The sequence below is a fragment of the Globicephala melas genome, chromosome 20, assembly GCF_963455315.2.
Source record: "Globicephala melas chromosome 20, mGloMel1.2, whole genome shotgun sequence".
Lineage (NCBI taxonomy): Eukaryota > Metazoa > Chordata > Mammalia > Artiodactyla > Delphinidae > Globicephala > Globicephala melas.
Genome location: NC_083333.1, coordinates 3,635,953 through 3,659,957, shown reverse-complemented (window position 1 = coordinate 3,659,957; position 24,005 = coordinate 3,635,953). Strand labels below are relative to the sequence as shown.

At 34.7% G+C, this 24,005-nt stretch overlaps 1 protein-coding gene across 8 annotated transcripts in view; it reads left to right on the top strand.

Moving 5' to 3' along the window:
• Positions 1-24,005, top strand: part of NF1 (neurofibromin 1) — a 250,416-nt gene that overhangs the window by 133,754 nt on the left and 92,657 nt on the right. For 6 of the 8 annotated variants that reach the window (XM_060290048.1, XM_060290047.2, XM_030862087.3 and 3 more), the window contains 7 exons: positions 4,803-4,938; positions 8,842-8,904; positions 13,528-13,686; positions 14,224-14,321; positions 15,575-15,721; positions 18,059-18,205; positions 20,878-20,988. In XM_060290048.1, the coding sequence (XP_060146031.1) occupies positions 4,803-4,938; positions 8,842-8,904; positions 13,528-13,686; positions 14,224-14,321; positions 15,575-15,721; positions 18,059-18,205; positions 20,878-20,988 (861 nt within the window). The remainder of the gene's footprint in view (positions 1-4,802; positions 4,939-8,841; positions 8,905-13,527; positions 13,687-14,223; positions 14,322-15,574; positions 15,722-18,058; positions 18,206-20,877; positions 20,989-24,005) is intronic. The other 2 variants (XM_030862088.3, XM_060290046.2) reach the window with 1 other exon arrangement.

The following is a 24,005-nucleotide window of genomic DNA, read 5'->3' as shown; positions in this document are numbered from 1 at the left end:
TATCTTTTTATTTGCAGATCATTTACTGCAGGAATTATTCTGAAACCTAAAATTTTTTGTCACTTTTTTCTTGGAAACCATCAGTTGTTCCCCATTGACTGCAAGAAAAAAACTCATCTGACTATAATCCACATCACTACTTGTCATTCTTTCATGTGTTCTCTGTACTTTAACTCCAGTGAAATACGCGCATGTTGTACATTTTTAAAGTGGCTTCACAACATGGGGTTCATTGGGATTAGAGTTGCTTAATAAGTAATACCCATTTCCCCCCCGCCAAGTTCAAAACCAAAAGGGCAGAGGGAGGGGAGGGATGGGAGTGAAGCACCCAGGAATCAGCTATCTCCTTTATTTCTGATAAAAATGATTAAAGAGTGGGGCTTTAGATCCTGTGGGCATGTAGCATAGGCTTGCTAATACATCACTTTGAATTAGAATCATCTTCCCCATCCCTTGCACAGCTGGGTAAACTACAGGCTTCCATCACAGGGGCTGGCAAGCTTTTTATCACAAGTGGAGAGAAGACCAGATTATATCTTTTCTGCAGGCAGACATATCTAGAATGGAGAGGATGGCACTGAACTGAGCATGCTTGACTCTGTTTTTTTTTAATCTATCTCGCTCTTCCTCCTATAATGTGGATTGACTTAGGAGAAGGGAAAGAGGCCAAGGGGTAATGTAAGGTGCAGTTTAAAAACCACCATCTCCATGAAGCTTTCTACCTGTCCCCATGGTATCTGGCTTATAGTTGGCATTTCATATATATTTGTTGAATGAAATTTTTAACACTTATGCTTGCTTTTGCTAAGCCACATCTCTTGTCTTTCAGTTAGGACCTTAACATTATTTTATTTTTTATTTTCAAGTTCAGAGCTTCTTGATGGTTTCTCTTCCTAAAAATTTTATTTGGCAACTTCGTATCAGTTGATATTTTTGGCTCTGCCTTTGCTGAAGTATCAACGGTAAAATCTAATCAGAACTCTGGCACCTAAATGAACCAGTTATTGTTAAAATGGTTAAAAAGTTGTAGTTTAAACTTAAAAGCGACATTCTTTTAATGTCATCTTGTATTTTGTTACCATTTAGCAATTTCACTTTCTAAAGGGTAAAAATTACTTAGAGAGTGAACTACTGCCTGAAAGAAATCTACTGTACTAAAGTACTTTGGCACAGAGAAGGGAACTAGATGACAAGCTACCTATATTCAGGTTACTTAAAATCAAGTTGACATCTTTTCTGACATGTAGAGAGGGCTTGGAAGTTGACACTGCTATGTTCATAACAAGAAAAAGCTGAAAACAGAAAATCAGCAACTCTTCTTAAATTCATCAGAGAATTGAAGGGCACCCCCCCCCCAAAAAAAAAGGGAAAAAACTGGTGTGACAGCCAAATTCAGAGAATCCCAGCTTACAGGGAGAAACGGCTGCTGGAGTCAGTAACTGGCAGGAACTTAGGCTGTAATTGACAACTTGCTGGAGGTTGAGTGTGGATTAGCTTGAGAATGAAAGCTCCTGGGGGCCCTGTGTCAGGGGGACCCCCACACTTCTGTGAGTTTGACCTCTAGAAACCCTACCAGGTTCTCATGGTGAAGGTGGAAGAAAAGTCCCCTTGTGCTCTGGGCAGGGGAAGGGGAAAAGTAACCATTTTGTAATATGCCCATAGTGTTCTGTTCTCCCTTACAAAGGCCTGCCTTTAAGGATTGCTACCAGAGCCTTATCTGACCTGGAGGATGGGCAGTTACCCAACTTCAGCCTCCTCTAGCCTTCCTGACTCACATAAGGGGAGAAAAAAGGCTAAGAAATTCTTCTGAAGGTCACAACCCAGCCACTCTGGCCCAGTAAAACGGTGGAGATATAAACATAAGATTATAGATTGCTTCCCCTCCCCAGTACCTCACTACTACATCAACAGGACTCCAGTGTATTAAAAGTGGGTTACAGCAGAGAGCTTCAACACAGAGACTCTAAGAAGGAATTCCTAGGGAAAACTAGGGAATCCCAGACAACTAGGTAGACAAAAACAAGGACACCGGAAGAAATTGACACCTATAGCTACAGCAAACATTAAGCACAACCTAAGTCCTAGCCAGATTAACATAAAACCTTACACTAAAGACCTCTTTGTTTCTGTTCCTGCTACCCATTATGTCTTGGGTCTTTCAACAAAAAAATTACAAAGCATGCTAAAAAGCAATAAAAATTACAGTCTCAAGAGACAAAGCAAGCATCAGAACTAGACTCAGGTGTGACAGATTTTGGAATTATCAGACAAGGATTAAAATAACTACAATTAATATGTTAAGGGCTCTATGGAAAAAAGTGGACAACATGCAACAACCGGTGGGTGATTTAAACAGAGATGGAAACTCTAAGAAAGAATCAAAAGGAAATGCTAGAAATCAAAAACATTGTAACAGAAAGGAAAAATGCCTTTGGATGGGCTTATCAGTAGACTGGACACAAATGAGAAAAGAATTAGTGAACTTGAAGATATGTCAATAGACATTTCCAAAACTGAAATGCAAAGAAAAAGAAAAACTAAATGAAAAAGTGCATCTTCTCAGAATGTGTGGGATGTAGTGAAATGTAGTATTTACAGCATTAAATGCATATATTAGAAAAGAAGAAAGATCTAAAATGAATGGCCTAAACTTTCACCTTAGAAAATTAGAGAAAGTTCAGTATAAATCTAAAGCAAGCAGAAGGAAAGAGATAAAAATTAGAAATCAATGAAATTAAAAACAAGAAAACAATAGGAGACAAAAACAAAAGCTGATTGAAAATCAGAGGGAAAAAGTTTTATACACACAAACACTTAAATAATTGAACACAAAGCTTCATTATAGATCAGAATTAATGGAATAGCCAATAAGTTATCATTGGCATGTGGGAGGCGTGAGGGATAGATGTATTAGAGGGACATCTGAAACAGACCAGCAGCACACCTGCTGCTGTGTTGACTCATTAAGAAAAAGTTCCCACAAAGTAGACAAGAACTGTCAAGGTTTCTAGGAATCTCTTCTAGCCCTGTTAAATATATTGTTAATATTTTCTTTCATACGCAAAGCTTCTATGCCCTCCATATCTCAGATTTGAGTTACTATTGTAGCTTCTTAAGTGATCTCCCTTCATAAAGCCCCCATATTTAGACCAGTCTCTTTTTAGTTCCCCATATATCCCAAGTTCATTTTCTGCCTCTGACTTCCCGGCAACCAGTTGCCATGTGAATTAATCGTGTCTGTCTCTGGTTTGCTATTTTGTCTTTTATATCCTTGAATAATTGTACTCATTACTTAGTGTGTACTTCTCTCTGCTCTTTGAGAGGTTCAGAGGCCAATTATTGTTGAATCCTCAGCACCTGGCATTAAGATGGCAAATAGTAGATGCATGACAAATGTTTATCAGATTGAACTGTGTGCTTGTCCTGCCTTCTTCTTTCTGAAATGCCCTTACTTCTTTTTGCCTGTGCAGATTCTTTCCCTCCTTTAGAACTCATCTAGTCCGTGAAATCTTTCCTGCCTGTCATCTACATTAATTTCCAAACTCTTACTGTATCCATATGCTGCACCACATGGTGAGCTGAAGGAATCTGGAGTGTCCCAAACTTTTATGTAATATGTAAATTAGGATAGAAAGAAAATTACTAGTTAAGAGGTTGAAAACAAGTATTTATTCAATAATTGTTTTGGTAAGGTACTATGCTAGTTTTTAAGGGGTCAAAGATGAATACATCCTTCAAGGATCTTACAGTTCAGTAGGGGAGATAAGACATATAACAAGTAGTTAAGTAGTGACTTTCATAGGGAATGTGTTTTGAGAGTTCGGTTGGGCAGCTCAAGTAAAGGTTTGTGGATTTGAGAGCCACTGGGTAAAATTTAAACCCCATAAAGTAGGCATTGTAATTATTCCTGTCTTATTGATGGAAAAAATGAGGCTCAGAGAAGTTAAGTATCTTGACCAAGGTCATAATGGTCAATAAGTGGTAAAGCTGACATTTAAACCTAGTGAGTCTGCCTTCTGAATATCTGTTTTTAATCACAGCACCAAGACTTTAGAATCATACAGAAGAGGGGCTTCCCTGGCGGTCCAGTGGTTAAGACTCCGTGCTTCTACTGCAGGGGGCACGGGTTCAATCCCTGGTCAGGGAACTAAGATCCTGCATGCTGTGCAGCACGGCCAAATAAATAAATAAATACCTTAAAACAAAAAGAATCATACAGAAGAATTAGCAACAATAATTGAATGTGGGGAATAATGGAGTACTGCAGGCAAAGACGACATCAGAGGTCACCTGAATGACGTGATTGAAACAGTGATGGTGCCGTTGACAACATGGGGAACACAGGATGAGACATACAAGTAGGAGGAAAAAAATCAGCTGATTTTGAACAAACTGAGTTTTAGGTACTGGCAAGAGGGACACCTAGCAGTTAGAGATATTAAACTGGATATGAAGGGCAGTTGAAAATAGGGCCTGAATGGCCACAAAATATTGAAAGCATGTCTAACTTTACTGAAGTCATGGAAATAAAAGTTAAAAATGTGAGATGCACTCTCCTACCTACTAGATGGACAAAAAATAAAATCATATACTAAATTTGTGAAAATATAGAGGGAGAAGAATTTTTATACACAGTTCTCAAAATTGCCTTTTTTATAGTTGGTTTGTTTAAATCAGGTTCCCAACAAAGTCCAAATGTTGCATTTGGCTGAATGTCTCTTAAGGAGTCTCTTTTAAGGAGTATGTCTGTCTGTTTGTTTGTTTTTAATTGGTTTTGCTTTTTTTCTTTTTCCTCTCGGTAGGTTAGAACAGTCAGAGAGCCTTGAGGAAAACCAGCGAAACCTCCTTCAGATGACCGAAAAGTTCTTCCATGCCATCATCAGTTCCTCCTCCGAATTTCCCCCTCAGCTACGAAGTGTGTGCCACTGTTTGTACCAGGTATGCTTAAGGTTAGAGATTACCATTATTAATCCACAGCTAAATTTTAAAAAATGCTTTACCAAAGAGGGATTTAGCTGCTAATAGTGTGTGGTTGATAATACTGAATCAATTTGGATGAATAATACATTAAGAATTGTTTAAATTGGCTTTAAAAATATAAAGTAGTTTAAGGGGGTACTTTAAAAATAATAAATTTTCCTTGCGTTGAGAACAAGCTTAAAATGCACCAAATCTACTGGGTATAATAGATGTGATTGAAATGAGATATATTATGGAATTTTTGTTGTTGTTTTTATCTTGTACCTAAATTACTCATAGGGTCTTTCACATATGAGGCTGGTCTACTCCTTGTTTTTTGTGTTGTGAAATGCTTGATCCATAATTTTGATTTTTTATTAAGCTCTATTGTGTTTGTGTCAGGTTTTCCCAGGACAGGCTGATGTTTTATTTTATGTAGAATGCTACTTATAAAATATATTGCATCATCATTCATGTCAAATTATTAGACTTTCCAACACTAGAACTGCAAGCAATGCTTCTGAGTTCAGATGTCCACAGTCACCCCCTACTTGCTAAGGAAATTGCATCTGTGTTCTTTTATGGCTTCCACTGTGTTTTTGATTGGCATATGCAGTTTCAGAAATGATTTAATCACTCCAAGGGAGATTAGTACAAATCCACATTAGCCTGTTAAAACTGTGATTCTGGAAGAAACATTAGTGGGTCTGGAGTTTGGGACAGGGGCAGGTATAGGGGAAAAAATTTATGTTTTTATCAAAACCCATGCCTTTTGTGTCTTTTTCTTTGCAGAGTTATCCCCAGCCATTTGTTTTTTAGCACAGGGCTTTGGTTGCTTAGAGACATTAGCAAGATCAGTGAAATTGTCATTTAAAAAAGCTGTTTCAGGCTGCTCTTTGTGAATTTTTCCCCCGTTGCTATTTATAAAGATGTATCTGCTGTATCTATAAAAAAATGTTTCATCATGTTTGTAGATGATGAAGCATACTTAGCATTAAAACTCTCTTAATTTAATTTATCATGACTTTTCCTGCCTTTTCAAAATAGCTCAAGGAAGCTTAGGAGAGCCCCACATAATTTTTTCAGCTAGTTAAATCTGAGACCAGAGGGTGGTTTAGTTATAATATGAAATCTAATACAGTAAGTAATAGCTTAAGTCTGGGCATTATTCAGGTTTCTCTTTAAATCCAATTCAGTCCTTTCTGTTTATAAAACTCGGCAGATAAGAAATGGTGAGCACCTATTAAAAATAGTCTGGACCAACTTCTTGGTTGGCCTAATAGTAACTGTTTTCAGAGAGCAAATGAATTTCTCAAGTGGCAGTGGCTTTGACTTCAGCTGGTTAGAAGTGAACGGGTCCTAACCACCTGGTTACATATATGGTCTCTAGTAGATTTTAGTAGAAATTCTTCATGTGGCTGTCTCCCTAAAAGAAAACAATTTTTGTATCATCAGCAAACTTGGAGTCCCATTTGATAAGGAAAAAGGAACTAAGTGCTTGGCACTTAGTAAGTACTTAGAAAATATTTAATGAAGGAATAAATAACCCCATTTCTCCCACCCAAGTAAACAAGATTCTTGTCAGCTTTCATAGTTAGGAAGGGAGGGAAGTGAAAATAATGCAGAAAATAATGCTAGTTGATAATTGGTGGCTTATTAACCACTATGTGTTGTGCTTTTTAAAACATTCCATAATACAATATCCCATATTACAACAGACCTGAATTATTGTATTAAAATTTCACATACAATTATTCCCTTTAATAATATTATTTAAATGTTAGTGCATTTTGGGGACGTATTGGATAAACTTATTGTTGGAATGTACAATACTATAGAGGAAATATATGCTATGTTATTTATAAATAAAAGTTTGTTTTTTAATAAGTGACTGATTATAGGAAATTTTACATTTACTAATTAAAAATGAAAAACAAATAAACTTTGATCTCAAGATATTCTTTCATTGAGTCTCCTTCCAAATGTAGTTTTTCCCTTAGTTTGCTCTTTTGTTTTTATTCATCTTCCCTCTTCTGGCTTTTCCTTGCCCTTTTGACTTTGGAAATAACATAATGGTCCATTTGTACTTTTATGTTGTGCTGGGAGGGATAGTAGTCGATTGTTTTTTTCCCTCTAGTAAATATGTCTCCTGCTTTGGAACCTACTGGGGAAGATTTGAAAGCTGAGTATATTGCTAGCTAATAAATTTCTCTGAGCTTTAGGTCTTGAGTTAGTACTTTTGACTGTTAAGCCTTTTTAAAATCATGGTTTAACCATGTCTTTCATTTTATATGCCTCCTTACTTAGTGGACTGGGTTAAGATTATATAGGAATAGCCAACTGTGAACATGTGTTAGATTTATAACTGAGACATTTTCTCATGTATTTATTTCCACTTTTCCTCCTGATAGTTTTGGAATAATGAGAAAATAATTCCCAGATTGGATATTCTCCTAAGTTGTGGTGAGAGAATTCTGAGAAAGAGCTAAATATGATTCTAAATAAATGTCGTCTTTTCCTAGCAAATGTGCTTCTCCAAACAGAAGTCGTTTACACAAAAATTTTAAGGCTATAATTGATGGTTATATACCATAATTGAAAATAAAAAGTGTATAAAACTGCATTTTGGGGATAAATTGGGTTACTAGTGCTTTTGTATATAGTCTAAAGTTTGAATCAAAGCTCCTTGAGGAAAGGACCATGTCTTCTTATTTTATTGCTTTCTTCCAGTGCTTAGAATGGTATCTAGCAAGTAGGTGCACAGTAACTACTTGGATGGATGGATGGATGGATGGATGAACAAATATCAAACTAATGCCAAGTTATTATGGGTTATGGTGTTGAATGCACAGAATTTTTAGAATAAAATGCCATGTATGGTGGATTAAAGAATTCTAATTTGTTTTCAAGATATTTTAAAAATAATTATTGTGCCTAGTCTAGTCCAATCAGGAGTCTTTTAATTTTAACAGAGCTCTTTGGCCTAGAAGGAGCTCGGAGAGATGAAACCAATATGTCTCTGTGGGTTTTGGGGTTTGTGTGTGTGTGTGTGTGTGTGTGTATGTGTGTGTGTGTGTTTTGGAGACATTCTGATAAATGGTCAAATCTGTGAAAAATTTTAAGCAGGCTTACAGTTTTATTCTGTAATTTTCTCTGCAGTTTCTTCACTTTAATATTAATGCTTATTTCTAGTTGAGCTGATAACATTCTTTTCCCAAACGTTGCAGAGCTTTTAACCTCCTCTGATTAGAACTTTTTCAGGAAGTAGCCTGCAAACAAAAATAAGTGAAATTGTAAGAGTAATCTTTCTTAAAGAGAGAGAGACTAGCTCAGAATCTCTAAAGTGTATTTTTCTATTATATTTAGCCATTTAATGTTTATTTTTTTAATCAGTAGGATAGGAATTCAGTGCCAGCTATTGGAAAAAGAACTTTTTAAGTCAATTGAAGGATACACAGAGAAGTATATATAAATATATGTATCAAGAAAAAATTATGTAGACGCATAGAAGTGTTTTTAGAGTATGATCTATTTGTAATGAACATCTTATATAAAATTTATCAAAAGCTAGGATTTAACTGAAATGTAAATATTAAATATCCTCACATTCACTTGAGGAGAGCTTTTCTGCGATTTATAGCCAGAAATAGTAGATATGATTGTCTCAACATTTCTTGCTATTTATGCTTTGGCTTAAAAATGTAATAAAAATTAAAATCCAGAGATAAAATTCATCCCTCGAAATTAAGTTGATTCCTAATTTTTTGTTGATTCCATTTGTGTTACATTTTGATCATGTAATTTTATGTACAAGCCAACATTGTTTTTGTTGCTGTATGTAGTTGGTGCTGTGACTTGTTTGTGCTCATCTCTGTTCTGTAGGCAACTTGCCACTCCCTACTGAATAAAGCTACAGTAAAAGAAAAAAAGGAAAACAAAAAATCAGTAAGTTTGGAGAACTTTTTTTTAGCTGTTTCTTTCAAAGCAAAACAAAAATCTTTTGCTGTTTGTTAAGAACATCTTCACTTCAGCCTATTTGACCTTCACTGTAAAATCATTCTACTAATTCTGGCACAAAGTAGCTTTCATTTCAATTAACCCTGGAATTAAGTTACATTGAAACATTCTCTGTGTTCCTTTGGTTTGATTTATCCCAAAGGTGTTTTGGGGGCATTTGTTGCATTGGATATCCCTGGTCTAATTTTATTATTTATTCTTTAAATTATAAATGAATGCCAAAGAAACTTAATTTCAAGGCCTTAGGAAATGCTGACTCTCTTCATTCTTGCTTCTTGTTTGCAGGTAATGTGAGTGATTTCTTTTCCTAGAGATGAAAGTTTTTCTTAATTGTTAGAAGTACATGGAAGGAAAGTGTCACTTTCTAATAAACCTTACCTAAAAGTAGCTAAAGTTTATTTTTTACTTCTTATATTTTTATCTAGACAGTCTCAGCCAGGATTTAGATAATTGTGCTTAGATTATAAAAATTCTAATGGTAAAACAAAACCACTTTTACCTTAGAGAAAATCATTATTAAACTATTGGGACTGAGAATTATAGTACTTCTGAAATAGAGGAAAAGTGAGCCCATATTTATAGAGAAACACCTTATTTGCAAAAATGATATGCATATACTTACCTGCTTCTACGAACTTGCCCTAATTTAAAAGGAAGAAAATTATGGTAGTCATAATTATTTTCTTCCTGTGAGTGACATTTGTCCAAAATATTAACGTGCATTCATTTTAAATTTGCCATTATCTGTCAGTGTGACCGATCTTTATCAGGCTCAGTACTACCTTTGTTCGTACAATCCAAATAAATCTAGAGAAAGATGTAAAGAAAAGCTTCAGGAGTCACGTAGGTAGTTTACTTTAAAAGGTAAAATTTAGTGTAGAGTATTCATCTGGTTTCATCTTTCATTTCTCGTCTGAGCTTTACATATAATAAATTTCTATTTTAAATTCAGAACTAAATTAAAATTTAGAGACATGCTTTTATGTCCATTCAAGAGATTCTTTTTTGGATAGGTTAAGTAAATTTGGTCAGCTGTGAGCAAATGAATTGGATTGGATGGCCATCTTACTTAATAAAAACATTTCTTTCTAATGCTTCAGCCTTCTAATTCTCAGCATATGTGGATTTAACATAATATACACCATCACTGTTGAAATTAATTTACTATTTCTAACACTCTTGTTTGGTGTTTTACTAATACCATTGTGTAGTATATCACATAAATTAAAATTCAGGCTTTCTCTTTTTCTCTAGAGCATGTTTTTTAGCCTTCCTAACATTGCTTTATTTATTAAGATTTTGTCTAAAATTGTTCCTTGAAATGTTTTTTTCTACTAGTGTTATTTTCAGATTTAAAAAAAAAAATGTTTCTGGGTAACACTAAGTTTTGGAATGTATTTCTCAGCACAAGTGATATGAGGTCCTTGTGGAAACAAAGGAAATCTAATTGGCAATTTAAGATATTTAGAACACATTGCAAAGTATGAAGACAGTATAGTTATTATAAATTTAAAATGTTGGTTTATGGAGTTGTTGGCTTAACAGAATCTACTGATCTAAAAAGCAAGTTAACTTTCTTTTGGGGTGTATGTACCATGGATTGTAATATGTAAAATATGGAGAGAAGGTTCTGGCTTCTGGTTTGTAGCTGTGTAATCATATTATAGATAATTCTCTTTATCATATTCAAACATATACTGTAAATTAGATTTCCTTTGAGAAGTTGTCAACCTAACTCAGGTAATTAAGGATAGATGGGTTGTGATTCTCTTGATGATGTACAGTGTATGACTGCCTTTATTTGTAACCTGTAGTTCAGCTTTTATGGGGGGTTGGGCGGGGAGGTAAGTAAAGGGGACATTTGACTGATAATTGGTTTCAGCATTCAGACTGGCCCTACTTTGACCTTTTATGCAGAATGTCTTTTGGATACAAATTAGATTTTTGCAGATTAAAAATAGAAACAACTTGAGTATGTGTATATTATGAGGTAAAATTACACTGATGTTAATTTGTGGTGAAAGGAAAAGAAGTATTTTAATAAATTAACCATAAAATTTGTTGTTGAGCATTTTTATGGATATTGATTGTTTTATCAGGTTTTAGTTCCAAAAATATACTGTTATTGGTGAGCTACATAATTATATGATACATGAAATAATATGTGTTCTTGTAGTGTGGATACTTTTGAGTTTTGACATGAATTATTTTTGAAGATGTGGAAGTTAGTGAAGGTGTAGTACCTTTCATAATTTTTACAATATTCCGTTAGGGAAATAATTCACTCAGATATTCATTAAATTCTGAGATTGAGTAATATTGAGTTTAAATCAGGTATAAATGTGCATCACACTTTAAAAGCTTTTCTGTCCTAGAGAAAACCAGGAAATAGCTACTCTAAAAGTGCATTTTAAAAGAGTTCTCTGTGTGCATATAAGTAATTGATTTTTTTGAGACACTTTCCCAGCAGGTTAGTATTTTACAATTAACCAGTCCTTTGGAAACCAAATTCTTAACTTTTACTTCTTTAAAAACCATTTCAGGATTTTAATGGATTAAACTGAATATATGCGATTCTTTTAAAACAACCTATTTGCAATTATAAATATAAAGCAGTTTTTAATCCCGTTCCTTCTTGCTAACTCACTCCTTAAAGGCTTTAAAAATTTGTAGGTTTGTTGAGGTGTTTCTTATCTTTTAAGATTAAAATTTGTGAGTTCTAAAAGAAACAATCAGTAGCAATGGTGGTCTGTGAACATTCTAAAATTTATGAAGAGTTTTGTCTGTGCGAAAGTAAACGTTCATTTTTCTGTTCCTACTCCCCGAAAGGTTAAGCACTGTACTAGAGTAGTAAAAGCACTTGTGTTTTCTTCTTAATTCTGTTTCCAAAACTGTATTTCAGCTAAAAATAACTAAAACAGTACTTAGGTTTTAAAGCCATTCTTCTAAGACTGCTGTGTTTAGCCACCTTCACCGGTTTCCTCTTACTGAGGTGTAAGCTTGTCCTTCATGCAATAGCACTCCAAGTACTATAACACCAAGAAAGCTTCCTGAGCTATGCAGTATACATGAAGGTGAGAATATATTAGTTATAACTCACCCTTGTTATCACCTCTCAGAAAGATTTTCTCAGCTTAAAAATGCATTCTCTAAAGTCTTATTTTTACTAACTTCCTATCATATATAGTTGAAAATTATTTTAAGATTTTAGGCAGTGAATAAGAACACATTTAAAATGTATACCACATGAAGCACTGAAGAAAATAGAATGAAGTGAAATGATTCTCATTCTTTCCAGAGTTAATCTTGAGTCAGTCAGCCATGAGAATTCATGACAAGAAGTATTATTTTTTTGAGGCATTGTGAAGAAAACTAGAGCTGTGTGAGATTCTGCATATAAATCCTGTTTTCTCATTTTCCCCCAGTAGCCTTTGAAATGCAGGTTTATCCTTGGAATCCCAGAACATTGAGTGGAGCACTGCGGCCTTGCCGTTAGTCAACACTGCTTTAAGCAGCAGTTAGGCACGCTAAGCATGAATAGTTGTAGAGATTTAAATGTTATATGAGTGTTCTTTAAAAATAAATATGTGTGTTATCTGTAACAAATGTAAATTTCAGAAAACTATAATTTTCATGTGTTAATTTAAAACAGGACATGCTAGGAAAAGATGGGAGCTGAGCCAGCTTCATAGCACTTTCCCAGTCTAATTTACCTTCAAAGTGGAATGTTTTATAAAGAGAAAATAAATCCATTTAAAATGTTGAGCTCACATTGTTTTTCAGTGTGGGCAACGATTTCTTGTATCTTTAACTTTTTTTATTTGACAAATTGAGGTACACATAGGGGTTCTCTCTTTTGCTGGTGGGATCCTGTTTTCTTTTAGGTCCCCAAGAATTCCCATTCCTCCATGGTTTAAATAATAAGTAGGCCCTTATAAAGCATTCTGATGAAGAAAAAGAACTGGCAATAATGTTACTTGTAAGTAAGTTTTTTCTCTCGATAGGAATCAAAGAAAACTAAGTTTTGTTTTGTATATGGCAAGCATTTTGCTCAAGAAATTTAATTGTACCTGGTATACAGCAAAATGTAAGTATTTACCATTAGGTATTGGATGTTTCAGGTGTATGCTGTTGAAAACTTATTTAGCTTTGCCTTACAAGAGTTGACCACACTCTCGTGTTTTGTAATCTTAGTAAAATATGATAATCCTTGTGTGAAAATTTGTTCTGCTTTTGTTGCTCATCAAATCTGCAGTATAAACAGTGATGATAAAATTAAGATCTTTTTTCAGATCTCTTCTACACAACTCATCTATGAGACTTCTCTTTTTTTCTTAGATGCCTTTATTGTGCTTTTAAATGATAGAGGGCAAGAATTGAGGATAAATTTTTGTTTACTGATGTTTTGGGAGTAGGAAAAATTAGACATGTGTTGTTCACAAGGATTGGTCTTTCAGCATTTTTGTGCAAAGTTTGACTTTCAAGCCCTTTCTTCCCATTTCCTTGTTTTAATTCAAACCATATACTGAATTCTCCACTCCTTGTTTTTAGGTGGTTAGCCAGCGTTTCCCTCAGAACAGCATCGGTGCAGTGGGAAGTGCCATGTTTCTCAGATTTATCAATCCTGCCATTGTCTCACCATATGAAGCAGGGATTCTAGATAAAAAGCCGCCACCTAGAATCGAAAGAGGCTTGAAGTTAATGTCAAAGGTGAAGAATCATTTTGATAAGATAGCTATTCAAAATTTCTCTTCCATAAATTTTCAGTTTTTCGTATTCACTGTACTTTCTCTTAATTTTTGAAATGCCCTGTGGTTTTCACTTATATGCTTTTGTTTTATTTTTGTTTATATTACAAAGAAATTCATTAGACTGATACCGATGGACCTTATTATCATTTGAAAATATTTTAGCAAATGTCTTCTGAAGATGGTTTTCTATGTAATCATTATGGATATTCTGAAATGGAAACCAAAATGTATACTATATGATTTTTAAATTAAAAAATACATTAAAATTTTAATTTGTATTTTATATATGTAAATATATACGTGTTTATATAATTATATTCATATTTGGGAAAGCATAGAAACAAAACCCAGTATTTATTGAATGAGCAATAATTGATTTTTAACTACCAGTAGAAATTGTATCAGTGAGAAAATTAATATTTTTTAAAGAATATATGAATGTGTAGCTTTCATAAATAAATAATCAGATCCTTTATAACCCTATTTTATTGTTTAGGTACTTCAGAGTATTGCCAATCATGTTCTTTTCACAAAAGAAGAGCACATGCGGCCTTTTAATGATTTTGTGAAAAGCAACTTTGATGCAGCACGAAGGTGAGCAGCCAGCCTGATACTTAGCCAGTTGCTCTGTTTGGATCAAATATTTTCAATTTCACTCAAGTCTATGTACTTGATCTACATGAAGCTCCTGTGTAGGTTGTTTTCTTTTTTCTCTCTTGGTCAAGAACATAATCTTATTTTATTCCACTATAAAAGACAGTAATGAAATAAAATGATATTCTGTATAATCTGGTAGTGATTTCCGTATTTAAAAACCAGGAGGGGTTTTTGACATATCTCCTAAAATAAAGGATTTGAGTTTGACACAATATGGAGGAGAGGAAGAAGGAAAAAGATTTCTTTCAGTAAAAACTAAAACCAAACTGGTACAGATAATGCATTATAGTGTATAATCACAGGTTTTTTTGATGTTAGAATATTTTTGATACTTTAATTTGGATATGTATGTAAACTAAAAAGTTACTCTTTAAACCACGTGATGCAAATGCGTAAGATTTTGTTCATGAGTAACTGGATAACTGTTGAAGTTTTATGATTTTAGAAAACTTGAGTTCTGCTAGGTTCCCATAACTAGCTAGTTGCTTCTCTTTCTCTCTCTGAGTTGCTGGTTTATCTGTAGAGTAGGTATAACACTATGTTCGCCTGTGAGTTGATTTTAGAGAAGCAAATGACATAACTTATGAGAAAGTGCTTTGTAAATGTAAGTTGACATCAAGAATTTTACTATTCATACAGTGTGAATCTAATTGTTTTGGCTCACAGTCTAAGCTATACTTGTACAACACTGTCTTCCAATTTTTCATTATAGTTCCTGCGAACTTCTGTCTAATTGGAGTTTAAAAGGTGTACTGTTGGACTGCAAATCACATTGGAAAGAAAGTGAATGTCAGCATAGGATTTATATTCTGGCAGATTGACTACCCGTAGAAAGTTAAAAGAACAAAGGTTCTGATCCTGGCTTTGACCTAAGAGCCTGTACTGACCTTTGGGGAGGTCTTTTGTCTTGTCTGGGCCTCCATTTCCTTATCTGTAAAGTACTGGCTTCTCTACAAAGTCTCATCTGTTTAAATTTCATTGTCTGACCTCAGAGCCTGCTCTGAAGCTGTAGCCAGGTATCAGAAATGGAAGACCAACTTTCTCCTTGTCTCTTCTTGTTTCGTTTAATGATAAAACCTCCATATTTGTAATAGCAGTAATTTCACAAAGTTACTTCACATAGATTTAATTCAAGCGTAGATATGAGTATATCTGGTTTTTGAAATTCTAATAACTTTGCATTTTTGAAGGTTTTTCCTTGATATAGCATCCGATTGTCCTACAAGTGATGCAGTAAATCACAGTCTTTCCTTCATCAGTGATGGCAATGTGCTTGCTTTACATCGTCTACTCTGGAACAATCAAGAGAAAATTGGCCAGTATCTTTCCAGCAACAGGTAAAATTTCCCTGTCATGGGGATATTGAAAAGTCTCAGCTTAAATTTTTTTTTTTTAGTATTTATTTATTTGTAATAAATTTTTGGCTGTGCTGGGTCTTAGTTGCAGCATGTGGGATCTTCGTTGGGGCATGTGGGATCTTTATTTGTGACATGCGGACTTCTTAGTTGCAGCATGCATGTGGGATCTAGTTCTCTGACCAGGGATCGAATCTGGGCCCCCTGCACTGGGCATGTGGAGTCTTACCCACTGGACCACCAGGGAAGGCCCAGTTTAAATTCATACCAATAAAATTATTGGTCATGAATGCTTTTTACTTTGCATCTTCTTAGATAAGAATTACGATTTGGAAAGAGAAATGTAGACTCTTTTTAAAAGTATATAGGCAACAGGTTAAGTCATATTAAATGATCAACCAACCTACATCAGTGCTACAGACTTTTTAAAAAATATTAAGCTAAGAGGGAATTAATCCTCTGGTGGTCCAGTGGTTAGGACTCGGCGCTTTCACTGGGTTTGATCCTTGGTGGGGGAACTAAGAATCTTACAAGCCATGCGGCACAGCCCAAAAAAAAAAAAAAAAAAAAAAATTAAGCTAAGAATTCACAAACTAGCCTTTTGGGTTTTCTCTGGTTTGCAAACATAATGTACAACAAGACACAGAGAAATTTAAATATACTAGAAGTTCAAGTGAGTATTGGCATCTGAATCTGAAGAGCAGCTTAATTCTTAGGAATTTAATAATTAAAACATTGCTATTCTATTACAATCCTATAATAATCCCATTTGTGATACTCTATATGCAAATAGCTTTATATAGACAATACTTAATAATTGAAAATTATTAATTTGGGAATTGTTTCATTTGCTGTTTTTAGTTAAAGTCTCTTGTAGCCTGAATCATTTGCTGTCCTTTCTAGTTATGTATGTTTATAAAGGGCCCAAATTCCTACGTATGAGTTCTCTTACAAAGGTAAAATGAGTCCAGATTACTTTTAAATGGCAATAAAAATGGTTTGCTCATTCATGGGAAAAATAGAAGACCATGTTAGGAAATGGGAGTTTAAAAGAGAGAGCATTTTAATCCTTTAAGAGTTGTTAATGGCTTGAAGTAGACATGGGTTTGACTAATATGTGCCTAAGATAGAAAGAGGAAGATGCTTTCTGTATCTGTGTGGCACTTAAACTGTGGAACTTTTAAATGCAAGCATTCTTTTAAATGCATTTTTTAAGCACAAACTCTTATATAACTTACAATCATATTCATGTAGTTTAATACTAGAGAGTTTTTCTTCAATTTGGTTTTTTAAAAAAAGACACATTCCAAACATAAAAAGAAGTATAGACCATAATGTAACAGAGACCCATGTCTACCACCTAGCTTTAACATTATTTATTTTTCTGTAATTACTTCAGATCTTTATAACATTTTATTTCTTGGGGAAGAAAAGGTATTACTTCTCTCTTGTGTAACTGACAAGAAAAAGGAAATTACCGGTATAACATAGGTACATATAATATAGTTTTGTGTGGTTTAAAATTTTACAGCAGTGATACACTGAGTATAGTCTCTTCACACAATATTCTATTTGAGATTTATCATTTATTTAACTTAGTATTTCATTGAATGACTATATCACAGTTTATTTTTGTACTTCCTAAATGATGGATATTTAGGGTTTCCTGTTTTTTATTATTTTAAATAGTGATGTAATAAATATTCTTCATGTTTGTCTCCTTGTGTATTACCTAAATGTGTAATTGCTGAGTTCTGGGGTATACACAGCCTCAACTTTACTAGATGTTGCCACATTACTTTTCACAGTGTACATGCTTATTTACACTTTGACAGCACTGTTTGAGAGTACCTCTTTATACACATCCTCATCAAAATTGGCATTAGCAAACTTCATGATGTTTTTGCCAGTTTGATGTTTGTGAAGTAATGTCGTTATCTTTAGTTTTAAACGTTTAATAGTTGTTGAAAATTCATATTTACCCTGATAAGCAGAAATCTGATATCAGGGACAGTATGTCCACTTCCTAAAAAGTGGATCAGAATGTTATATTTACTTGCTGATTGCCCATTTAATGGTAATGGATTAATGCTAGAACAAAATGAATTTTTATGTGAATTTTGTAGTATGGGGAGTGGTCATATTTCTAAGACATCTCAGTGTAAACTTAAAACCCCTGAGCTCTTTTGGATTCTGTTTACAAATTAACAGGAACCACCAGCTGACAGTAAAAAGAAAAGCAGCCAGTGACAATCTAAAGAAATGTGTTCTGCTAAATGTGAACTGCTACCTTTTTCCTAAGTAGTTTGCTATATCTAGGGATCACAAAGCTGTTGGAAGACGACCTTTTGATAAGATGGCAACACTTCTTGCATACCTGGGTCCTCCAGAGCACAAACCTGTGGCAGATACACACTGGTCCAGCCTTAACCTTACCAGTTCAAAGTTTGAGGAATTTATGACTAGGTAAAGTATCACCTTGAAATGATGATTGCTTTCTTTTTCGATGAGATGCAAGGTTTACCACCAGGCCACTTGTTAGATATGCTTGTATATTTGATAGAGAATTATTAGAAAGGATGTACTTAATGACCACATTGCCATGTTTTGGAATCCCACTTTTCTCTTACCCTATATATTGTTGAAATATGCTTTGTTTCATAGTTGATTTTCTTATAAAAATAATAGCATCTTATTGAATAGTACTTTGTCATATTGTTTTGAGGTGTTTTTGCGTTTAATAGTTTAAAGGGAGGGTAGATAACATTATTTTCATATTATAATTAGGGAAAACAGAGTTCAAAGTGAATAATTAATTTGCCTAAGATTCCATACCTGATTCATAGGTCCTTTGGTTCAAAGTGCAGAACTCTTTCTACTACACTGTAACATTTTTTAGAACCCTCCTGAAAATTAATGATACTAGCTTCTTTTAGATTGAGGCTCAGAAAATATAGTTTACTTTAATATTGCTATAAAATTTCTGTAGACATTTGTTTTGAATCTCATTTAGATGGATTTAGTTTGGATCCTCATTGTTAGACATTCACCACTATGATGTTACAGTGAAGATAGTTTGCTGAATTCTTTAGTCCTTATAAAGTACCTTTCATACTACTTTGCACTTAGTCACTTAGTGTTTCATAGTGAGTGTGGGTTAAGTGTTTTGTTCATGGTGTGTGCCAGAGGCAGAGAGAAAAAAGCAGAATATGACATTCTGAAGTTAATTCACATTAATGATTTGCACATAATGTCCCAGGCATTGTAAGTGCCTGGTATTAATCACATTACATACAGGCCATAGTTTTGTACACATGACTCCCATATTTTGATACTGTTAAAAGAATGTATGAATGTATAACAATCTCCTTTCAAACTTAATTTTTGTCTTTAGCTCTGTTACTTAATTTTTATCTTTTTAGCTCTGTTACGTTTTTCTGTGTAACAAATGCTTATTCCTATGTAATTAAAGGAATATTTTCCATACAAAATTTTCATGTTACCTAGCTGAAAATTGTGCAGTCCAAAAATGTAAAACTATTTTTTATGCAACATTACTAAGGATGTCCTTGCCATTTTTCCATCTTTCAGAGAAAACCTCTTTATTAGTCCTTTTACCTAAGACCCTACCTTCCTTACAAAGCAACCTTCTGTCTTTTTGAACACTAAATGATGTAATATGTGTAAGGTACTTAGAACAATGTCTCGTGTATATATAAACTGTTTAATAAATATTAGGTGATATTTTTGTTCTAAGTTCCTACTGATGCTGAGACTCATTTTTCTTTTAAAAAAATGGAAATAGCTTTATAATGTTGTCAACCATAAAAATAAAAATTGTTAAATTATTCAAAACAAAGAAATCTAAAAAAGAAAGTAAAACGTTTTCAGTTATTTCATCCCTTAGAGATAATTTAGTTAACATTTGGCAGATAGCCTCCCAGTCATTTACCTATACACATGTGCACCTATTTGCCTTATCAAGTGATATCTATGTTGTTTCCATTAATATTAAACAAATGCTGACCTGGCACAAGCAATATGATGAACTGAGGTAATGCAGCCTCTCCTCCCACCCCCAAGACACATAGAAAAACTAGGTAAAAGAAAATGTATTTTAATAATAAAGTAGCACAGGGAGATCAGCTCGTTGCTTTGTGACAACCTAGAGGGGTGGGAGAGAGGCTCAAGAGGGAGGGGATATGAGGATATATGTATATATATAGCTGATTCACTTTGTTGTACAGGAGAAACTAATACAACATTGTAAAGCAATTATACTCCAATAAAGATATTTTGAAAAATAATAAATGCATACATAGCTAGAAGAGAATTTTGGAGCAAATTACCTAGTATACAGTCAGTACAGAGAGATAAAGAAATGGAAAATATGAAAGAGTTTAAGAGATACAAGTGAGAATGAGAAGGTCCAGCATATCTAATAAATAGAGCTTAAAGAGAATAGTGAAGAGGTAATATATGAAAGACAACAAATGAGAATTTTCCAGGGTTGTTGACTGACAAAAATCTTCAGGTTAAAGACACACACTGAGTACTGAGCAGAATATATAAAAATTAAACCATGCCTTTTTTGGAAGTATGTTTAAATATATATGAGTATAATTATAAAAGTGATATTCAGAATCAGGGAGATTAGAATGGACTTTTAATAAATTGTGTTGGTACAACTGTACCAGTAAGTAACCATCTGGAAAAAGATAACGCTATTTGTGAGGACAAATTCCCATAAAGAAGAACAGGTGGGCCTTTCTCACTCATTCAGAATCAGTAAGCCAGGAAAGAAAAGGTTGATAAACTGAACTCTTAAAAAACAAACAAGTAAGTAAAAACTCAAAAATTTATGTCTAGAAAGAAAAATGATTAAAAACAATTCTATGGTTAATATCCCTGTCCAGTAGTTTTCTTAGCATTATCCTAAGAACCACTGTTTGTGGTTCAAAGAACAACACCTTGAATTTTTTGGTACATGTTAACCACATTGCCCTTCAGAAAGCGTGTTGCTTTTAAAATATTTTGTCATTTTGTATATTTTATCATTGGTGCAGTTGTGGATTTTTGTAGATATTCAGTGGACAATGTAAAGCCTATGAGTTACTCTATTCTTTTTTTTCTTTCAGGCATCAAGTACATGAAAAAGAAGAGTTCAAAGCTTTGAAAACTTTGAGTATTTTCTACCAAGCTGGGACTTCCAAAGCTGGGAATCCTATATTTTATTATGTTGCACGGAGGTAAGAAACACTATGTTTTATCTTACCAGAGCTTTTAAAATGATATCAAATGTAGAGAGACAGGAAGTTTGGTTTTTCCCATTTGATTTTACTAGAATTGGAGACAAGTTTTTCTGGGAGAATGTAGCTGGGTAAACAGCCATCTTGTCCCTAAATGATGCTCAGTACATTAGAAATTGCTTTTCAGACTACCTGTTTCGTATTGGCTTCTCTTTGTTACATCAATTTTTTTATACCACGTTACAATGAATTAATTACCAAGAGTAAAAAAAATCACAACTTTTTATTTTCTGGTGTATTCTGATTAAATACTATCCATCACATGATACTCAGAAAGTTTTTTTTAAACGGAAAGAGTCTTAGTGAGAACTTTTGGTAATATGCTGTGTAAGACAACATCAGGGTGATTTAACAAACAATTCAGAGACACTATGGGAAATTTCTATAAAGATATGGCACAGGTGACAGCCTGAAAAATTGATTGTATTTGTTCATGCTGCCTTTCAGTCCAGGCTAGTTCCTAGAAAACCTTTCTGGCAGTGCTCCTCCTTCACAATAGGTATAATGCTTGCATTGCTTTCCCTGCCATTGTCTTTTCTTTCTTGCCTCATTCTGCCTTCCTTTTGAGAACTTGTCTGTGACGTTAGTCAGTTTTACTTCTTCTCATTTAGTGTGACATAAACTCATGGTAATTGAACCTTAGGGACAGTGTGATATAATAGAGAGACCACTGGCTTTGGAATCTCAAGGACTATGTTTACTCTTGTTCTGCTGTTCCACTAGGCTCTGGGAATTAATCTTTCTGAATTACCTCAATTTAACATAAATTGAGGAATTATGTCAGTAGACTTAATGGTCATGAATGGCAAAAAATTGGCAGTGTATAGGAAATAAATGGAGGTTGAGAAGTAGTGGCAGAGGAGTGAAAAAAGGAAGGTGGGAGGTGGGAAACTCAGTTAATTGGATAATTCAGATAGCGTTAACACCAAGAAGTCCTAAGAACTGGGGTGTTAGGGAATCAAGAGGGCATAGAAACTTGCATTTATCCTTAGCCCCTCTCTTTAACAACTCTGAGTAACATCTCTTCACCTTCCCATGAAAGTCTTCTACCTTTTATCTCAGATGCTGTTTCTAAATTGCCTAAGATGATTTTAATTTTCTTTTGCATTTGAGATGAACCCTATTTGTATTCCATCCCCAATCTTTAACACCACCAGTGTTTTTTTTTTTTTTTTTTTTTTTCGGTACGCGGGCCTCTCACTGTTGCGGCCTCTCCCGTTGCGGAGCACAGGCTCCGGACGCGCAGGCTCAGCAGACATGGCTCACGGGCCCAGCCACTCCGGGGCATGTGGGATCTTCCCGGACCGGGGCACGAACCCGTGTCCCCTGCATCGGCAGGCGGACTCTCAAACCACTGCGCCACCAGGGAAGCCCCACCAGTGTATTTTGATTTTCCCTATTTTGTCGAAGTAATTAACAGTGAGACATTGGTAAGAGAGGTAGATAGACATATGTCTCTCCCCTGCCCCTTTAAATTCTTGTTAGTTTACAAGTCAGAAAGGTTTCTGGAAAACCTCAAAGCTGAGTTTTTTCTTCAGGATCAGAGTGTAAGATTGTGTTCGTTCTCTGCAGTGGTCTGTACTATACAGGCCAAAAGGAAAGTAGCATGGGCCTGATGCAGACACCCTCTGTGGTATTAAATCAGTGGGATTTCCAAGAAACGTGTTTAATATGGTGACTTGAGAGTACTAAGGATTCCCGGCTCTGCTGCTTCTTAGATAAGTTAATTTTTACGAATCTGTTTCTTCATATGTTAAAGAGGGGGAGATGCTTATAAAAACTATCCTGCCTACATCTCCCATAATGTATTTTGTGACCTATAAAGTTCTGTACAGAGTATATTTGAGGTTTTCTTTTTTGGTTGTTTTTGTTTTGGGATATGACTTTACTAATTTCAGACTTTCAGATGTTTCAGTTTCTTACTTAGACCTACGAGAGTGCCTCCTGGCCTTCATTGTCACCTGGTGTGAAGCTTCCGGTCCAGGACAGATGAGCACGTAATAGCTCAGAGTAGAGAGAGGCCCAGTTCCTCCACTGTATACAAAAGCAGGGGAAGGTAGTAACTCAGCCAACTTTGTCAGAGAACACTTAGGTTTGACTTTTTGATGTTCCTTTGTTTTTGTGGCTTAGACTACCATGTATTAGTTTATGTCTTTTGAGCTGTGGATTCCAGTCTCCTTACAGATACTCCACAGACATTTCGCACTTGAAATGTCCAAAATTTAATTCAGTGTATATTCAAATCAACTTCTTCTTCACGCCATATTCTCTTTCTCAGTAGCATCACCATCCCTTCTCACTCTAGAAACCCTAATCATTTAAAATTCTTCCCTCTTTCTTTTATCCTCCTCATTATCAATCACCATGTCTGATTTTAGTTGTGTGATCTAGGCTCATCAGTTAGGCTGTTTTAGTCAGGGCCCTGTTACTACAAAGAAGGCATTCTTACTTTCTCAAGAAGATAGGCCTCAGGAAAAACATGAATTAGAGCAGGGCCTGCCCGGATGTAGACAGAACTTAGATGTCTGTCAGTCCTGGAACCAGCTTGCGCTAATTCTCTCTTGGCTTCACGTTCAAGTCTACCTCATAATTTTTCTCTTTCTGTATTTCTTCAGTTTTAGCCCCAGCTAGTCAGTCCTTCATTACCTCAACACTGCACACTTCAATTCCAGAAGGAGAACATGTTCAGCTAAAAATACCTGTTTGGCAAAGCCCTTAATGCTATATGCTGGCCAGCCAGTAGATTTCTGGCTGCCCCTAAGTCAAGTACTTGTTCCTAGCCTAGCAGTCATGTGATTCAGAATAACCTCCTAGTGCTATTCCTTTATCAGGGGCTGTCCTGTGTTTTAATTTTTTTGAATTGAGTCTTAATGGTTTAATATCACTTTTCGGTACTTTGGAAATGTCTTTTGAATTCATTTCCCTCCCACTGCCATTAGTGAGACTCTCTTATTAGC